Here is a 17,213-nt window from a genome sequence, read left to right on the forward strand (position 1 = left end):
GTGTATAAGCCCTGGGGGGTGACACAGTCTTGGGGGTGGGTACACAATCAAGACAACCTTACTGAAGAAGTGACGAGAACAGACAGGAAGGTAGAAAAGAGCCAGCCAGGTCAGGGGCGGGGAGCAAGGGCTGTAGATAGTCCAGACCAAGAGAGAAGCACATGCAAAGGCCCAGAGGCCAGAGGGAGAGCACTCAGGCCTCCATGAAAAACTGCAACTCTGTAGAATGGCTGGCAGGCAGATTCAAAAAGGCAGGGTGAGGGATGAGGCTGATAGGGTAAACAGATGGCATGTCCCTAAAGGCCTTGCAAAGCTGCATGCACTTCAACCCAACAGTGACAGTGTCAGGGAAGCCTGGGCAGGGAGGTCTCTAAGCATAGGCAGCCAGATCAGGGTAGAAAAGCACATTGCTGCTCCTCCTCCCAAATCTGGGCATGGGGTCCTGCAGTCTGTGCCCTTACCAGCCCCTCCAGGTGGCTCAGATGCATGCTCACTTTTGAAAAGTGCTAGCACAAGACTTTAACACAGGGGAAGGTGTGATCTGCTCACAGAGACCCCTGTGGTTGCCGGGCAGGAAATGGTTTGCAGGTGAGGAAGACCGGAAGCCAAGCAGGAATGAAGGGGTCCTGGGGGAGGGGAGGGGAGGGGAGGGGAGTGCATGGGGCCAGGGGCCCTGAGGGAGAGGAGAGGAGGGGAGAGGAGGGGACAGCCTAGGGCTGGGGTCCTGGGGCAGAGGAGAGGAGAGCTGAGTGTGGTGCCAGGGCCCTGCGGGATGGTCAGCTCCGGCAGTGGCAAGGCTCTGTGCCCACCTCCCTCAGTTGTGAGGCGCCCTCTGTGTGGCTTGGCTCCAGTGAGCCCGACTCTAGGGCAGTTGCAGGCACGTGGCCAGTGCCATGGCTAGTTCTGCTTCTGTGACTTAAGACGTGGTTCTCAGCTCCTCTGCTGTCCCCTGTGCAGGGCAACACAGTGGGCCTTGTCCATGGGTGGGTTCCCTTGTGCAGTGGGCACGAGCTGACCCCTTTCAGTGTGCGGCCCTGCAGCCCTGCCTCTGCCCTTCCTGGCAGTGCCCCCCGCTTCTGCGTGTGCTGGACAGTGGTCCATGCTGAGAGCCATTGCCAAGTAGGTATGATGCATGGCATGACCCAGGTCATTTGCAGTGACATTGCATGCAAGGTGACCTTGCTCAAGGACCAGGGCGGATCCAGGTTTAGGGTGTATCCTGCTGGGATTAGGGAGTGTCCCGCTCCTTGGGTTTAGGGCGGTTCCAGGTTTAAGGTGTACCCTGCTGGGAATAGGGCGTATCCTGCTGCCTCAGGCGCGCCCACTCCTTGAGTTCTCGCGGGATTCAGAGAGTATTTGGGATTCAGAGCCCGGTGGAGTGGGTGGATTTTGCCCAGAACGAACGTGCGTGTAGAGTGCCGGGGTGAGTTCGAGAATAAAGAGTTGCTGTTTGAATCTACAAGGTGTGAGTGGCTCGTGATTTTGTGCCCAGCCAGACTGCGGCAGGTCCACCCACACCCTGAGGCTCCAGGGCACAGGGATCAGCCAGGTGGTTTGGACACCTCTTTCTTGTGGGTACTGACGGTCCAGAAACAGGCCTGTGGGTCTGACCGTAAGCCTGCTTGACCCGACATTTATGGTTTCTTTGACAAGAACCCAACAGGCCCCAATGTCACTGCAGAGAACTAAGTTCTGCAAGGCTCACCAGAGATGTCCCCTGGCTTTATAGCTGGAGTTGGAAGGGCTCTGCTGGTCTATGCCCATGTGTTTGCTGTTCCTTCCCAGGTGCTGACCAAGGACCTGTCCTGCGGCCAGGAGGGTGGCAGGAGGGGTTTCTCCATCTCTGCTCTGCTCCCCATTTCTGGACAGGCCAAGGATCTGTGTCCACCCCAGTAGTGTCCGTGGGCCTTAGCAGTCCCTAAGGGCCAACATGGCTGGTGTCCTGGGGGCCTCCAGCCACGAGGAGGGGACTGAGGTGGCTAGACAGGCTCTGGCCTGGAGCAGCAGGGGAAGGGGCAGAGCCTCAGGGTCTTCTGCCTGCTGCCCCTCTGAGCTCTAGAAGTGGCCCTGTGTGGTCTCTGAGGTGTGCAGCTGGGGGTCTTGGCCAAGACAGTGTCCTCCTCACCAAACTGACCAAAAGTTGCCCCAACACACCTGGGGCTAGTTTTCCCGGAGGGCTCCCACGCAGCACTAGCTAAGTCCTACACGGTGCAGGCCCAGAACCTGGACAGGGGACCCTGAGCAGCTCTGCAGCTGCTGCCTGTTCCCAGCTCTCAGGGCAGGGAGTCCCTGTCCACACACCTGCTCCTGGGAGGGCACGCTGCTCCCTCCTCCTGCCCACGGCCAGTGGCCACTCACCTGTGCTTCCGTCTAGAGTACCAGGAGCACTGGTTCTACTTTGAAGCCAAGTGGCAGTTTTACTTGGAGGAGAGAAAGATCAGTGAGGACTCGGGAAATGAAGCCACCTTTCCTGAGAACTATGATGCGGAGGAGAGAGACAAGGCAAGTCCTGCCCCTGCTGGGACGCACCTCATGGTGGCTGCACTCAGCAGGGCACAGCAGCTGGTGGGCGGGTGGCTGCCGGTGGGAGGGTGGCTGCCCGTGGGAGGGAGGCGTTGACGGTTCCACCTGTGCTCATGCCCCAACCCCGGCCCTCTTCAGACCTACAAGAAGTGGAGCTCGGAAGGCCGAGGGGGACGGCGAGGCCACGATGCCCCCATGATAGCCTACGACGCCCTCCTCGCGGCAGGCAGCAGCTGGACGGAGCTGTGCCAGCGGGCCATGCTCCACGGAGGTGAGCCCCCGGCTGGGCCTTCGCAGGAGCCCCAAGGCCATAGATACTGGGCCCACCGTGGGGCCCCTCGGGAGGCCTCTGCCACCTGCACACCGGCAAGCACAGAGGCCACAGGCGCCTGCTCTGGGGCGGCCGCTGTCAGGAGGGCTGTGGCCGGCGTGTCGGGGCCCCTCTTGCTGCTGCTGGTTTCAGAGCTGCAGGCTGTGTTGGGGCCCACCTGAGGCTCTGCCGTCCTGTACCTCTGCAGCTCTGTGCAGTCCTGGCCTGCGCTGGGCGGTCAGGCCCTGGCCAGAGGAGCTTGCTCCATTTCTCCAGACAGCACCCATACCTGGGACTGTGTGGTGACCCCAAGGAGAAAGACACGTGTCGCTCACTGTGTTGCCCTGGGGCTGGGCACGCTTTCTCCCACTGCGGAGGAGCCGGTGCTGCCTGGCCTGTGGGCTCCAGAGGAGCCAGGACCCAGCTGGGCACCCAGCCCAGGAGAAGCAGGGGCTGTGGGGACAGGCGAGAGTCGCCCGCAGAGCCCTGAGGGCTGGGCTGAGCCGCTGTGCAGACAGAAGGAACCACTGCTGCCCGGGGACTGAGTGCAGGCCGAGTGTCCTCGGGCTTGTGTCTGCAGCACCAGAGTGGACAGCTGGGGGGTGGGTGAAGGGGGCCAGCCTGGGCCAGGGCATCCGGCAGAGCCAGAGAGGAAGTGGCCCACAGGGGCCCACCTCCAGGGGTCCTGGCCCCTGTGGTCCCCCCAACCCAGCCCCATGGCAAGTGCACCTCTCCGTGATGGGGGTGGCCAGAGCAGAAAGCTCTGTGCGGGACCAGAACCTTGTCCACTCCTGAAGGAGGGCCCTGGGAGGAGCAGGGCCTGGGGAGTGACACACCTGTGTGTGCCCTTCCAGGTGAAAGTGGGGCCACCGGGGCCATCGCCGGCTGCCTGTTCGGACTGCTGCACGGGCTGGACGCGGTGCCCAGGGGCTTGTACCAGGAGCTGGAGCACAAGCCCAGACTGGAGAGCGTGGGCGCCGCCCTCCACCGCCTGTCCACAGAGGAGAAGTAAACCTTCTGCCACTGCCTCCCGGGGCCCCAGCAGCAAGTAGCCCCCCAGCGGGAGGGTGGCCCACACCTGCTTCCCCTCCAGCTACAGTGTCCACCTGCCACCTGACCCATGTTGCCCATCTGGAGGTGGCTCCCACACCCTGCTCACCCAGAGCACTGCTGATGGGGCTCAGCCTGCTGCACGGGCACCTCCAATACAGTGTCCCCTGCGTGCCCTGGACAGCTGGTGTTTATTCTGCTGCCCAGACAGTACCGTCTGCTCCCTCATGCCAACACAGTGTATGCAGTGGTGCTCCATCTGAGAACAGCTTTTCCTTTCTACTGCTGGACACTTGTTTGATGGCTGCACTCCTGCACCACCTCAGGCTCCTGGAGAGTCACCTCCCCAGGCAGACAGAGGCTCCGTGTCCTCACGGTGGGGCCTCCGGGCTCTGGGCGCCTTCTGGTGGCAGAAGCTCTTGCCTCACCTCCCCAGCCAAGTGCGTAGCCACACTGGGCCTCTGAGGTCAGTGCCTCTGGGAACACGTGGCCGAGAGGGCCAGGGAGCAGTGCCCTCTGTGGGTCTGCCTGCCAGGCTTCCCACAGAAGGTCCCCAGCCCCTGCAGCCCTGCTCCCTGGGGGGTCGCCGGGGCACTGCTGGGGCCTGAGGGGACACTTGCTCCTGTTGCTGAGGTGACCCTGGATGTGACTTTCTCCAAGCAGCATCAGGTGTGAGTAGAGCAGCGCTCGGTGGTGGGCTGAGCTCGGCCCTTGGCTGGGCCTGTCTTGGTGGCCGTGCTGTCCTTGGCTTGAGGCGCTTGTCTCTGAGGAGAGCTGCCCCTCGGGGTGCGCACCGGCCAGGGTGCCGACCGCGCTGCAGAGCACCAGGGCGGGGAGCTCGCCGTGCGGGAAGGTGGCCGAGCCCAGAGGGCAACCTGGGCTGTGGGCACTGTCTCCTTCTGTGGGTAGTTTGGACAGTACGTGGTGTCCCCAGGCTGTATGTCCAGCAGACATCTGGACAGTGGCTACTGGTGAGGGCCCCGCCTCCCAGGCTCAGGGGGCTGCAGGGCTTCCTGGAGATGCATCTGGCTCCAGGCATCTGGCCCTCCCTGCGCCCTGGTGGAGGGCCCTACTAGGGCTGGGGTGGCTTCTCAGCAGTGGCCCGGCTCGCACATCCCAGAGGAGCATAGGCGTGGTCAAGGAGCCTGTGAGACCACACTGGGCAGCAGCCCTGTCTGCACAGGCTGTTTCTGAATGGGGGCTGGGACTGGTGTGCTTTCAGTCAGTCAGAAAGGCAGGTCTCGCCTCTACAGGGGCCTTCCCCCTCACCTCCAGCAGAGGACGGCTGTCAGGACGAGGGCGCACAAGGGAGACCAACCTGTGGTGAGATCAGAAAGCAGTCTGCTTAAAAGCTGATCCCACGTTGGAATGTTAGGCTAAATAAGATCCTCAAACACCACAGCACGTTTTTCCAGTTTCGTCCTCCTTTAACGAGTAAATGCAGACGTTGAGACGTAAAACCACAGGGAGCAGGGAGGTGCGTACCGTGTCTTCCCAATTTTTAGAAACTGAGCGCTCACTGGCTTGGTTTTTATTATAAGGCAAGAGGTGCACACAGCTGGCTGCAGGCCGGCTGCTGCTGACGGGCAAGTGGGAGGCTGCTTGGGTCCCTGTGCCTGCCCAATAGCACGCGTGGCCTCTCTCCACGATGGGCGTGCACCAGGCATGACAGTTTGCTCTGGGTTTGCCACTAACTTTTTAGACGGACACAATATCTTTATTTTACTTGTTTCCTTTTCATGTGGTGCTGAAGTGTGACCCAGTGACTCCATGTGCGAGGCAAGCGCTCCACCTCTGAGCCACATATTTTATTTTGAGACAGAGTCTCACTAAGTTGTCAGGCTGGCCTTGAACTCGCCATCCTCCTGCCTTACTCCTGCATATCTGGGATTACAGGCAGGCACCAGAGACCCTGCTAAGCTGAGAGGTTGTTGGGTTATTTTTTTCCCTTCTACACCAGGGGTGGAACCTAGGGGCATTTAACAACTGAGCCACATCCCCAGTACTTTATTTTATTATTTTTTTAATTTTCTTTTAGTTGTTCACGGACCTTTATTTTATTCATTCATGCATATGGGTGCTGAGAATCGAACCCAGTGCCTTACACGTTCAAGGCAAGCGCTCCACCTCTGAGCCACAACTCCAGCTCTTATTATTATTTTTTCATATTTTTTAGTTGTAGATGGACATAGTATCTTTATTTGTTTATTTTTATGTGGTGCTGAGCATTGAACCCAGTGTCTCACATGTGTGAGGCAAGTGTTCTACCACGGAGCTACAGCCCCAGCCCACTTTTTTGTATTTTATTTAGAGACAGGGTCTCCCAAAGTTGCTTAGGTCCTCACTAAGTTGCTGAGGCTGGCTTTGAACTCCTGATCCTCCTGCCTCAGCCTCCCAGGCTGCTGAGATCACAGGCGTGTGCCACCTCACCCAGCTAAACTGAGTTTTTCTTTTTTAGATGTTGATGGACCTTTATTTTATTCATTTATTTATATGAGGCACTGAGAATCAAACCGAGGGCCTCACACATATGAGACAAGCGCTCTACCACGGAGCCACAACCCCAGCCCCTGAGTTTATTTTAATATTTCCTAAGTTTCTTATCCTGTTTACCTATCATCTTTCAATTACCTATCTACCTCCTATCTACCTGTCATCTGTCCAAAACTACCTATACCTATTACCTATTGATCATCTTCTACATACCTACCTCCCATCTGTCTGCCTCTGTACCTGTATCAATCATCTATGCCCCGCCTCCCGTCTCTCTACCTCTGTCTGACCTGTATCTACCTACCACCTGTCAATCATCTCTCTACCTCTGTCTGACCTGTATCTACCTACCACCTGTCAATCATCTCTCTACCTCTGTCTGTACCTGTATCTACCTACCACCTGTCAATCATCTCTCTACCTCTTTCTGTACCAGTATCTATCTACATCCTATCAATCATCTCTCTACCTCTGTCTGTACCAGTATCTACTACCACCTGTCAATCACCTCTCTACCTCTGTCTGTACCAGTATTTACCTACCACCTGTCAATCATCTCTCTATGACCTGCCTGTCATCTCTGCCTCCTGCCTACTTTCTCTGTACCTGCGTCTCCTCCATTCACCTCCGTCTCCGTGATGCGAGTGTCCTCATTTATTTATTTTTTTTAAAGAAATTTTAATATTTACTCTTTAGTTTTCGGCCGACACAACATCCCTGTTTGTATGTGGTGCTGAGGATCGAACCTGGGCTGCACACATGCCAGGCGAGCGCACTACCGCTTGAGCCACATCCCCAGCCCGAGTGTCCTCATTTATGTGCTCAACCTTTGTTGGAGCTTCCGCGTTTCCACTTCCTAAAGAGCACTCCTAAAGTCTGTCCTTTGTGGCTTTTCTAATGTTGCTCCCGTTTCCTGGGAAAACAAAGTGCTATCTGCCCTCAGCACAGCGAGGCCCTGTTCATCCTGGGACGTGGCTTTCCTCTGGTATTTCTGAAGTGGTGGCTCGCGGTTCAGGTGATGATCTCTCAGTTTCTCCAAGGCACATGAGGAACAGTGCGTGCCATGCCAGCAGCACTTGTGCCCGGGGAGCCCCACCCATGCACTGGGTGCCTGGGGGTCAATGCCTTTCCTCCTAATGGCAGTGCGGGATGACTCTCAGGCAGGAGTGGGTCCTGAATGTGACCGTTCTCACCCAAATCCAGGACGGGGGGGACATGGGGATGAGCAGAAGCTGGGACTAGGGACAGAGAGGGCTGAGGTTACTGGGAAAGATGTCCCTCAGGAGAGACCTGGACTCTGGCAGCCATCTCTGTCCTCAGGCCACACATGGCCTGGCCCATGGTTCCTTGGCAGAGGCCCATGCTGAGACTGAGCAGGTGAGAGGGCCCATCAGGGGGACAGGAGTTGGAATTTCATCATGTACTCAGACTCTTTGGTTAAGAGACTCTTCATTTGTATTTAAAATGATTTTTTCCAAGGGTTTGATATCTGAAAGCCAGATCGGAGGTAGGTGTGGCAGACACTGTCAGCCCCTTCTGACAGGCAGAGGGACAGATCTGGAGGGGACAGGCCCCTCAGAGGGGAGGCTGACAAGACTAGACTCTGAAAAGGACACTGCTGCGCCAGTGCATGGCCATGTCTGCGACCCTGGCCACCAGGGAGGCTGAGGCAGGAGGACGAGGTGGACCACCCCTGGGTCCAATCCCCAGTACAAAAACCCAAATCAAAAACGAAGAAAAAGGTACTGGTGCAGCAGTGGGCAGAACCCCCTGCTGTTCCGCAGAGGCCCTGGCACTGCAGCCCTGGACAGCAGCAGTGAGTCAGCTGTGAGCATGTCTGCCTTCCTGAGCCGCGCTCTGCTGGGGGGCATGGCCACTCATCAGGGCTTCATCCCTAGAGGTGAGGACTAGTGGACTCTTGTGCAGCCCCTGGGCAACAGAGCCAGGACTCAGGTTCCAGGCTCTGGCCAGAGCGAAGCAGCCCATGAAGGGAGCTTCAGCCCCTTCCTTCCCCTGGCAGGGCTATGCCCAGAGCCCCCCTCCCAGGCTGCACCCCATGCTCCAGGTTGGGCTGTGGTGGGAAATCAGCTCAAGGTCAGCTGGCCCCCACGGTCTCACGGCTTAGCACAGCACAGACAGGACGCAGGACCACAGCAGCACTTCGCGCCTGAGCCACCCCACCCACCTGCTCTTACCTGGGGCTTCTCAGCAAGGCCTGGTGGGCCAGGAGGAGCGTGTCCAGCCCACAGATCCCCCCCCAGCATGGGCCAGGGAGTCCCTGCCAGCACCTTCCTTGGGACACGTGACACTGTGTCTTCACCATCTTCCTCTTCCATTTTAATGAAGCGCTTTCCAACAGACAGAGAAGTCTGAAGAAGAGCGAGCAGACTCCCAGGTACCCCATCCAGCTCCACACTGGCCACACCTGCCACGGTCTTCTCTCTCCCCACACCTGTGTGTTCACACAGAGACACGCAGACACACACTCACAGATACACGCACAGACACTTATGGACACACAGACACACAGAGACACACACAAACATGCAGACACACACAGACACACAGACACAGGCACACACAGACATAGGCACAGACTCACAGAGTCGCACAGACACACAGACAGAGGCGCGCAGACACACAGACGCGCAGACAAACGTGCAAACACACAGACACAGGCACAGACATGCAGACACACAGACACGCAGACTCAGACACACAGAAATGCATAGACACATGCAGACACAGACACAGAGACACATGCACAGATACGCACACATGCACACACAGACACACAGACTCATGCAGACACACAGACATGCATAGACACATGCAGACGTATAAAAACAGACACAGAGACACATGCACAGATACGCAGACACTTGCACACACAGACACATATAGACACACAGACTCATGCAGACACACAGACATTCACAGACATGCAGACGCAGACACACAGACTCATGCAGAGACACAGACACACAGACATTCATAGACATGCAGATGCAGACACACAGATGCATGCAGACACACACACTTGCAGGCACACACAGAGACACATGCAGACACAGATGCAGACACAGACACACACAATGCATGCAGACACACAGACATACCCTCAGCCACAGGAGACAGACACATGCAGACCCACAGATGTGCATGTGGACACACTGAGGCACAGACACAAGCCAGCACCGTGCAGACACACGTGCACTTTTTCTGAACCATTTGAGGATAAGCCACACACCCTGTGTCCCGTGGCTCACTGGAAACCAGTGAACACAGCAGGGTTTTGGTGGAGGTGGTGCAGTGCTGGACCGTCACCAGAAGTCCTCTCCAGCCAGGAGTGTGCTGGCACAGCCCTGGGTGCTCTCTGCAGGGGACACAGTCTGATGCGTCTCGATGCATGTGATGCAGTGGCCAGCTGTCCTGCCTGCCCTCTCCTGGCTCATGTCAGGTTCGCCATGCAGCTCTGGCTGCCCCGACCCTCCCGCCCATCTCCTGTGCATGACGAAGGGGCCAAAACCAGGGCTGCAGACTCTCCCCAGCTGAGCAGACACCCTCTGCCACTCAGGGTGCCGCGCACATGGGCGCAGGTGCCAGAGCCTGGGGTGTCAGTCTTCAGCATGATGTCCTTAAGGAAGTGGACCTGCAGGTTGCCTGAACAGCAGGTGCAGCTGTCAGACACCTAGCTACAGCAATCACAGGTAACAGACAGCTGTCACCTGGCTTTACTTGAAGGTCTCTCTGGAGTGCACTCACACTCTGACCAACACCAGGTGGAGCGGCTGTGCCCCTCACAGCCACTCACCCAGGATCCCAACTCTGCCCCATCGTCCTGGCTTTTAGAAAGCACTTTATCTCATGGATTAGATGTCCCATAGTCACAGATCTAGTTTCAGATTTACTTGTAAAATATTGGGAACCTTGTTTAAAACCAATCTGACCGGAGGTGGGTGTGACTCAGTGGTGTAGCAGGTGCCTAGCATACACAGGCCCTAGGTTCTCCCCCAGCACCAGGAAAACCCCCCAAAACAAAGCCAATCCATTTAAAAACTGTATTATTTATAAAAATAACTAATAAGCCTAGATCACCTCTGTTTTTCCTTTTTTGTACTGGGATTTGAACCCAGAGGTGCTTAACCACTGAGCCATATCTCCAGCCCTTTTTATTCTTTACTTTGAGTCAGGTCTTACAAAATTACTTAGGGCCTTGCTAAATTGCCGAGGCTGCCTTTGAACTTGCACTTCTCCGGCCTCAGCCCCCTGAGTTGCGGGGACCACAGGTGAGCACCCCACAGCCAGGGATCCCCTCTCCTTTTGGAAGAACTTGGCAGATGCTCAGTGGGAACCTGCCAGTGGGTCCCTAAGGAGAGGACAGGGCTTGGAGGCCAGTGGGCGTTGATCTGTGGACGGTGCTAGAGGGGGGACAGTCCTTGGGGGACACCCCTTGGGCGTGTTCTGTCAAGACCCAACGGGGCACTGAAACTGTCCAAAGCTGAGCTGACCAAGCGGGACCATGTAGAGAGAGTGAGGCAGCCCCAGAGGCGACACTGTCCCTCCAGAGTGACCAGGGAGGACCCAGGGGAGCCCAGGGAAAGCTGGAAGTCAGTCAGTGTCCAAGGGAGAGGCTGTGGAGGAAGGCAGAGGCTGTTCCTGCCCCGGGCGGGAGCTGAGGGGCAGTGAGCCAGGGTAGAGCAGAGAGGCCTGCGTGGCTGGTGGGGGCACACCGGGAGGAGGCAGCCCAGAGAGCAAACACGGGGTCACTGCCTCCAGGTGAGATGAAGCCGAGTTCACAGCTTGAGGAAGGGGCATGGACACCATTATATGGACAGTGCAAGGGCAGATGTGCCAGGACAGGACTGTCCCCCCCAGCACGTCCTTGGCTGGGCTCAAGGGGACGGAGGGACAGACGAGCAGACAGTAGGGCAGGACAACTTTGGTCCCCACAGATGGGGAGAGGCAGTGCATGTGGGCAGAGAGCCGCCCCACAGCTTGTCCTGGGAGGGACAGGCAGTGGCAGCAAGGTGGCCTGTCATGGGAGCCAGGGTACACCTGAGTGGCCTGAGGACACCGTGGTGTGCTGCAGTGGAAGCTGTGTGCAGAGCCTGCCCCAAGCTCCCCTGAGACCTGAGGGGACGGGACAGACGGCTGCTCCCTGGGGGGGGCGCAGGATCTAGAGGCCCCAGCATGGCCATTGACAGCCGGAGGGGAAGTCAGGACCCTGGTGCAGGACAGTCCGTGGTGGGGACCACAGACTGGTGGAAGCTGATGGCACCTGGGGTGGGTGTGCGGAGCTGGGCGTGTCCAAGGGTGGCTTCTCAGTCCTCTTGTTTTAGACGCCCTCTCCCGCCAGCCGGAGCTGCCTAAATCAGGAACGTCGTGGTATGCCATGTTTATGTCGACCTGCAGGGGTGGGTTCCGTCCACCCTGGCTGGTCTGCAGCTGGCCCGTGTGCCTGAGGAACGTGGTGAACAGGCTCAGGCTGTCTGCTGGCCACTGCGGGGCAAGGAGCCTGTGGGCAGCTGTGGGCCTCACGAGCTGTCCCACCCTCCAGTAAGGGCTCTGGAGTGTTCCAGTGCAGGCCACAGGAGCAGGGAGGTCGAGGGAGAGGCAGGGCAGAGGGTGGGAAGGGCGGCCGGTTTCCAGCCAGGCATCCAAGGAGGGCTTGTTCCCCGTCCCCAGGCATCTACTGCTCTGGCCAGACATGCGTGGGCCCTGGGGTGACCTGGAGAAGGAGACACGCCCCTGCCCACCTGCAGCCTGCACTCTAGTGGCCCCGAGAGATGCAGTTTCACTCCTTTGAAATCACAGCAGTCTCAGGAAGTGGCTGGTGTTGTGACCGTGGCCACCCAGTCATGTGCTAGAGATCAGCCATGGTCGTAGGCTCTGCGACCCCCCAGGAGAGGACATGGGAGCCGTGGCCTGAAGGGGCAGATGTGCTGAGGTGGAGGGACTGGTACAGAGGCCCTGGGGATGAGCTGGGCTCAAGGAGTCCATGGACGGCCATCAGCTGCTGGTCACCAGAAGGTGTGGGCAGGAGCTGGGCCTGTGGACCAGGGAGGTGGCCTGCAGGGGAAGGAGCCCTGCCCAGCAGTGGTGTGGGTGGCCAGAGCACAGGTTAGTGGAGACCACAGGAAGGAGTCTCTGGGCCAGTAACAGTCGTTAAGCATGAGCAACTCACTAAGGGGGTCGTCACGGCCGACAGCACCATCTTACGCCTCTGTGAATGACCGTCCTCCTGCCGCAGGGCCTGGGCTGAGGTACCTTGACAGGCACGAGGCCTGGCCTGCTCACCAGAAAAGAACTCAAGGCACTGGCCTAATCCCCGAATCCCTGTCCATAAATCTCAGCACAGCACCTGACCCGCCGTCTCTTGGAGGATGGTGAAATCATCGGAACTTTCTGGAGCTCCGCCCCCCCCCCCCCCCNCCCCCCCCCCCCCCCCCGGGCTGACCAAGGAAGCCTGCTGCTGTGTCCCCCGGGGAGTTGGGCTGACAGCCGGAGGGGAGCCACCTGTCTGCTCTATGGGGGCTGGCGGCTAGGCAGAGCCCGGCTGACTTTACCACTGTCTTAGATGGCCTCGGTCAAAGGCCACGCAGCCTCAGAGCCACATGACTCCCATGGCCAAAAAGGACACTCATCAAGTCCAGTCCAAACAAGTGGCGCTCACTCCACCACATAGGGGTGCAGTTGGGTGCCGGTGGATGGGCGTGTGGGAGAGGCGCCGCGCCTGGGCCTCCGCGTGCAGCCCAGCCCTGCTTCTGGGGCGCAGGTGGGAGGGCACAGCTGCCTCATCAGAGAGGAACTCAGGAGGGGCAGATCACCAACCTGCGTGGCTGGGCCTCAGGGCCCTGACTCAGGCCGCCAGAATGTCCCCACAGTGTGCTGTCAGCCTGGCTGTTGTCCTAATGACTCAACCTGAGAAGTCAGCAAGATGCTTGAAATAGCCCAGCCACCCCGCAGGCCAGCACTGTGTGGCCGCACACTCCCTGAGGGCTTCAATCCTGGGGTCTCCTGCCACCAGGTGAGGCTGCCCGCAGCTGTCCAGGAAGCGAGGCCCTCCCGCCCACCTCCGTCGGCTTGTGGCTCCTGGAAGCCCTCCCAGGACGACGTGTGGCCCAGCCTGGGGCCCTTGGCTGAGGGCTGGCTCTGGCTGCTCCCCGTGGGAGGTTCTCAGGCCCACGACCCAGGGGCGACGGTACCCCGAGCCCACACAGCGCCTGGCTGGAAGGTGTGGGCTTCAGAGCCACAGACACGCCCTGAGCGGGGTCCTGTGTACACACCCAGGGTGGAGACAGAGGCTGTCCTGAGAAACCAGAGCCTTGGAGAAGGCGCGCATGGCCAGTGTGTGAAGGACAGACCCGGGGCCAGGTCACGTCTCTCAGAGCACTGGGCTAGTCAGCCTTCCCTCACTGTGACAGCTGCCAGGGACGGCTCCTGTGGAAGAAAGGAAGGGGCAGAGGGAAGCAGCCAGACAGCAGGACCCGGTGCAGGGGGCAAGAGCCCTGGGAAGGCTGGAGGGTGAGTGCACTGAGGGCCAGGAGGACCCGTGACTCTGGAGGGAGAACACTACTCGCTGCTGGTGCGGCAGAGCTCAGCTGGGGCAGCCAAGTGGGCGTGTTCCCTGGGAACGGAGTGGTCGTAGCTACCACCTGTGTGCCCGGGGCTGGAGGTGCCGCTCAGCGAGGCAGGGAAAACATGAGGAGGACTCTGGGGAGCTGGGTTCGGGTGCCTGGGTGTGCCAAAGACAGAGCTGAGACGCTGCCAGGGGCCACCCCAAGGTGCCGTGCCTAAATGGCCACCAGCTAGAGGCTGCAATGTCTCCGCTGCAGCCTGGGAAATGCAGAGACCTGGCTGACCCTCGAGCCAGCCCACTACCAAGGGTGCCACAGACCACAGCACTGTCTCCTGCAGAGGTGGCATGGGGGCCTCAGCCAAAGCAGCTGTGCACACCCTGAGAGACCACTGCCCGACACCAGACCTGAGGTCCTCTGCCTTTGGGAGACTGGCGGGGGTCCCGGGGCAGTAGCCGAACACCTTCCTGGGTCAGGGAGCCCGAGATGGCTCTCTGGCGATGCCCGGCAAGGCCAGCCTCCTCGAGTGGATGGTGGCCTCCCCCCCCAGAGCAGCCCCCCAGGGACCCCACCATGTGGGAGGGATGTGCCCACAGAGCTCCCGTGGGGAGCGGCCTCTCCGACAGCCTGCTCATGGCCAGCAGGTCCCGCAAAGCACAAGCAGGACACCAGCTATCCACAGCCACCCCGAGGCCTGCGCTCCTCTGTCTCACCCAGGATGATGACCAGGGCAGTCGAGGGCCAGTCCGGGGGTATCTGCCCCCTGGGTGCGGTCACCTCTGCGCTGTGGTCACGGAGCCGCGGCACGTGGCTGCTGTGTATTCAGGCTGGAGCTCTCACTAGGTCGCATCCCTGCAGACGCGTGGCCGTCTGAGGCCTGGGGAGATGGGACGCGCCGGACGGCTCTGTCAGGGGCTCGGTGGCAGCACTGTGGCTGTGGCCGCTCCACTCCTCGCGTCGCCTGCCTGCGTCGCCTCACTGTGACAAACCGCTTTGAGGGACGGCTGTGTAGAAGACAGTGCACTTTGGCTCACAGTTACTGAGGCCCAGTCTGTGGTGGGCTGGCCCTGTTGCTTGCTCGGGTCTATGGTGGCACTGGACACCTCAGGAGCTGGAGGTGGTCTCGTCACCTACAGCCCAGCTACTCAGGAGGCTGAGGCAGGAGGACCCTAAGTCAGTTCCTGGCCAGCAACATGGCAAAGTCTTTGTCTCAAAAGAAAAAAGAAAGGCTGTGCTTCCAAGGCCTGCCTGTGCTCTGGTGCCTGGCACCTCCAGGTCAGGGAGGGAGGCGTCCTCTGGGGCCTGAGGACAGAGCCCTGGCCAGCCTGGGGCCCTCTGCTCCACGTTGAGATCCTGCCTCAGTACGGGGTGGTCTCAGGGCCATGTCTCTGCAGCCACATGTGCTCGTCCAAAGGTGAGCAGGGGACGAGGCCGCTCCCCTATCACACCAGGGCTGGCTCCAGAACAGGTTTTTAAAAAGATGTTGTTTGTGGCTTCCACAAACAGCAGAAAGGTGAAATCTGTCAATCTGCACGTTTCTCTGCAGTCTGTCTCAGCAGGGCCAAAGTCTCTGCTGCTCACTGCTGTGAGCGAGTATGGCCGGGCCCCTGGGCAGCGCTAGTGTTAGGCACCAGGGCCGTCTCAGCTTTTTAATATTGGGGTGGTGCCGTGGAGACCCTTATGCAGGACTGGAACCCTTGTTCTGAGCCTCTGGTCGTCTCCCTAAAAGGCACAGCCAGCAGGAGTGGCCTCAGTGCCTATGCCCTGGACCTGCCTGTCCGGGGCTGCCGCGGAGTTGTGAAGAGCCAGCTCTGCAGCCAGCTGGGTGTGGGGCGGTGGGTGCCAAAGCTCACCTGCAGGCCCCTCCAGCCTGGGGGCTTCTCTGGGAGCCCTCTGACCTCCACACTGTGACACTCTAGGGCACACATGTCCACCACAGCGACTCATTCTACCAGGAGCCCGTGGGGGCATCCATCAGGGGCTCTCTTCCACCGAGGCTCAGGGCTGTAACTGCCATCGGGTCCTCCACACTTGCAACTCAGGATCACGTAGGAGGTACGCAGCATTGGTGTCGTCTTTCCTATTTAAAGCTAGATGTGTGCACAGATAACATAAATTTTTATACTTGATTTTTTTGGCCTATTTATAAAAGCAAAATATAACCTTTTTTATTTAAAAGTACCTTACATATGCAAAGTGGTTTTTCCAAACTGTGTTGGAGAAGTTGATGAGTGTGGAATTCCCACAGCCCTCACAGCAGGAGACTTAGAAGTCAGTGCTAATTAACAGGAGACTGTGGCCAAGAAAAGCCACGGGCATCCTTGACACCCCAGAGAGGACCCAGGGACGGCCTCGGCCCACCCCGAGCTCTTCCTGCTGGGCCAGGCCCTCGGGGTGTGGGCCTCCCCATCAGTGTCCTCCAGATAAGCTGGACAGTGCTGATAAAATGGGTCACCACCAGTTTTCTCCCCGCAGGCCTGAGCGCAGCAGGAGCGGTGGTGGCCACACGTCCATGGATGCACACGTCCTGAGGAGGAAGATCAGCCGCACGTGCGACGAGGGGGCCCGCGCCCTCCTTGGCAGCCTCCTGACGTACGTCACAGACCGCGCAGGTGGGCCCCCGGGGGCAGCAGACCCAGGGCACGCGGGGGGCTGCTCGCCTCCGTCTCAGGAGGCCGGCCGGAGGCCCACCCGCTTCCAGCTCCTACAGGCCAAGTTCATGGGCACGGGCCGGGAGCACCACCTCAAGAGGACCAGGGAGGTGGGCAGGCTCATCTCCAGGGACAAGCAGGGTCCCAGCAGGAGCCTTGTGAGTGCTACCATCAACAAACTGCTGGAGAAGACCCAGGCGTCCCCTGGTGGTGCCCTCCTGTCCCCTGTAGGACTTGGGAACTTCCCTCCAGGTGCTGTGGCCCTGCAGGCTCTGCCACTGGGCTTGGGTGGCTCATCTAACAGGGCCAGGCTCTTCTTGCCCCAATCATAGTGGGCATCTTCCTGGGCAATCCCCAGGGGCGGAGCTGCCTCTGCCTCGGGACCTTTGCTGTCTTCCTGCCCACACAGGACTCTCCTGTCACTCCTGGTGGGACTCTCAGGTCCTCTGAAATCCTGGGCAGGGGCTGCCACGGCGCCTCCCTCCCTGGAACCCGGTCCCTGCTGGCTTCCAGAGGTGGAGCAGGTGCTGTGTCCTGGAGGGCTTTTCCATGCGCATGGGGAAGAACCAGGGTGGTTAGGTGGGGGAGGCTGCTGGCAGCTGAGCT

General features: G+C 59.2%; 2 protein-coding genes across 2 annotated transcripts in view; both read left to right on the forward strand.

Moving 5' to 3' along the window:
• Positions 1–4,064, forward strand: part of Adprhl1 (ADP-ribosylhydrolase like 1) — a 13,682-nt gene extending 9,618 nt beyond the window's left edge. The window contains exons 5-7 of the mRNA XM_015484057.2: positions 2,375–2,502; positions 2,662–2,794; positions 3,688–4,064. Of these exons, the coding sequence (XP_015339543.1) occupies positions 2,375–2,502; positions 2,662–2,794; positions 3,688–3,845 (419 nt within the window). The 3' untranslated portion in view covers positions 3,846–4,064. The remainder of the gene's footprint in view (positions 1–2,374; positions 2,503–2,661; positions 2,795–3,687) is intronic.
• Positions 4,065–16,402: 12,338 nt separating this feature from the next.
• Positions 16,403–17,213, forward strand: part of LOC107140730 (collagen alpha-1(I) chain) — a 5,729-nt gene continuing 4,918 nt past the window's right edge. Inside the window, exon 1 of the mRNA XM_048800993.1 lies at positions 16,403–16,834. Within this exon, the coding sequence (XP_048656950.1) occupies positions 16,403–16,834 (432 nt within the window). The remainder of the gene's footprint in view (positions 16,835–17,213) is intronic.

This window comes from Marmota marmota, unplaced genomic scaffold (genome assembly GCF_001458135.2).
Source record: "Marmota marmota marmota unplaced genomic scaffold, marMar, whole genome shotgun sequence".
NCBI lineage: Eukaryota > Metazoa > Chordata > Mammalia > Rodentia > Sciuridae > Marmota > Marmota marmota.